This window comes from Etheostoma spectabile, chromosome 21, assembly GCF_008692095.1.
Source record: "Etheostoma spectabile isolate EspeVRDwgs_2016 chromosome 21, UIUC_Espe_1.0, whole genome shotgun sequence".
In the NCBI taxonomy this organism is placed as follows: domain Eukaryota; kingdom Metazoa; phylum Chordata; class Actinopteri; order Perciformes; family Percidae; genus Etheostoma; species Etheostoma spectabile.
In genome coordinates, this window is record NC_045753.1 from 10,632,715 (window position 1) to 10,634,302 (window position 1,588).

Consider the following 1,588-nt stretch of genomic DNA (forward strand, 5'->3'; position numbering starts at 1 on the left):
GGGGGGGGGGGCTCTTACATGTCCGTGCCCAGGGGCCCGTTGTCTGATGATGTGTGGGATCTTAAAGGTGTCTTCTTCTCTCTCTCCACAGAGACCGAAGCCCAGTGAGACCCCCCCCGGTCACGCCCATGTTCACCGTTCACATCTACGCCGTGCTGGACAAGAAGTTTAAATTCAACCAAGAGCTCGACACGTTGATGATGTGTTATGAAGGAGGGAATTTACCCCTTAAGATGACGCATTTTGTGTGAGTATATTATTTCAGGAAGTACATACCTGTTGCCCTTTGTTTTTTCCTTTGTCTCCCGGTTAACGGATGCATTTTAAAATGTATTTTAGACGACAGTAGCTAAGTTTCCATCCACTTGTCAATCTACTTCAGTTTTAAAACCAGTGTGCTGGATATACAGAGCCGACAAAAGGGAAATCACACCTCTGTCCTGATACTGTCATACTTCTAACAAATCAATATTTTATTTTTAGTGGACTAAAACAGGGAGGATATCTGGTGGAAGCCAGTCTATCCGTTGAAGAAAGCAACCTGAGGAGAGGCACATGGTGGACTTATTGGTACGGTGTAAAGCAGCGAGTCAAAGAGATTTCAGCAGTTGCTGAAAGACATGTTGAAATTCCACTGGATCCCAGCATTAAAGGTAAGATAATCAAACCATCTAGCATTAGTAAGCCAACACACCCCTGTAGCTCTGAGTCTTTACCATATACCTGACTGTGTTTCATCTAGAGCTGCACCATTATGAAGGCTTCATTACTCGCGATGAAGGGCAAAGTCTTTGGCAATCTGGCTTTAGCATGCTGCGCTGGACGAGATCAAAAGGTGTGGAGGTGTCTGACGCCTGGCAGGCCTCAGCGAGAACCCTGCTGGACAGAATCCTCCAGAAATGGACCCCATCAGACAGACAGAGCACAGAGAGCCTGAGTGACAGCTTGAAGCATTTCATGTTCAGTCTGGGTTCTGCACATACAAGGACCATATTCCCAGACAATACCCGACCTCCCATGGTCAAGGTTGGTGCAACAGGAAGAGTTGGATTCCTCCTTATATGTATATATATATATATATATATATATGTATATATATAATGTATATTACCTCTAATGTTCCACCAGTAACTGAATGTTCTTTATCCACAGACATCAGACATGGTTTCTGAGACTTTGGTTCAGATTCTGAAAGGCGAGCCGAAGGAGAAGCTCCCGGGCAGCTGGAGGAGCACCAGTCCTCTCGTTCAGGGCCTGTCTGTGTTCATGGTGACCAGGAACTGTGGCATCAACCTCGGAGTGAAAGGCTGGGCCGAGCTGTGTCTCCTGGTGTCCTCTGAGGCCGCAATGGACAAGAAAAACATGGACGTGTTGATCAGTTATTGCCAAAATCCACAATAGTAAGTTAAGCAAACAAGAGGTCCTCACACAGCTTTTCAAAAGCTTTCAGTAAACTTCTAGCATGATTTTAAAAGCAATCATCACACGTATCACACTTTTGTTTTTTAACATTTTTAACTTTTTCTTACGTTTGTGTCACTTTTTCAACACTACGTGACACTAACTTATTAACTTTAGTTTTACAGTT

The 1,588-nt window shown here is 44.3% G+C and overlaps 1 protein-coding gene across 1 annotated transcript in view; it reads left to right on the forward strand.

Moving 5' to 3' along the window:
- rnf213b (ring finger protein 213b) overlaps nt 1-1,588 on the forward strand; it is a 44,570-nt gene that overhangs the window by 3,875 nt on the left and 39,107 nt on the right. The window contains exons 4-7 of the mRNA XM_032501818.1: nt 92-247; nt 484-653; nt 743-1,026; nt 1,153-1,400. Coding sequence (XP_032357709.1) covers nt 92-247; nt 484-653; nt 743-1,026; nt 1,153-1,400 — 858 coding nt within the window. The remainder of the gene's footprint in view (nt 1-91; nt 248-483; nt 654-742; nt 1,027-1,152; nt 1,401-1,588) is intronic.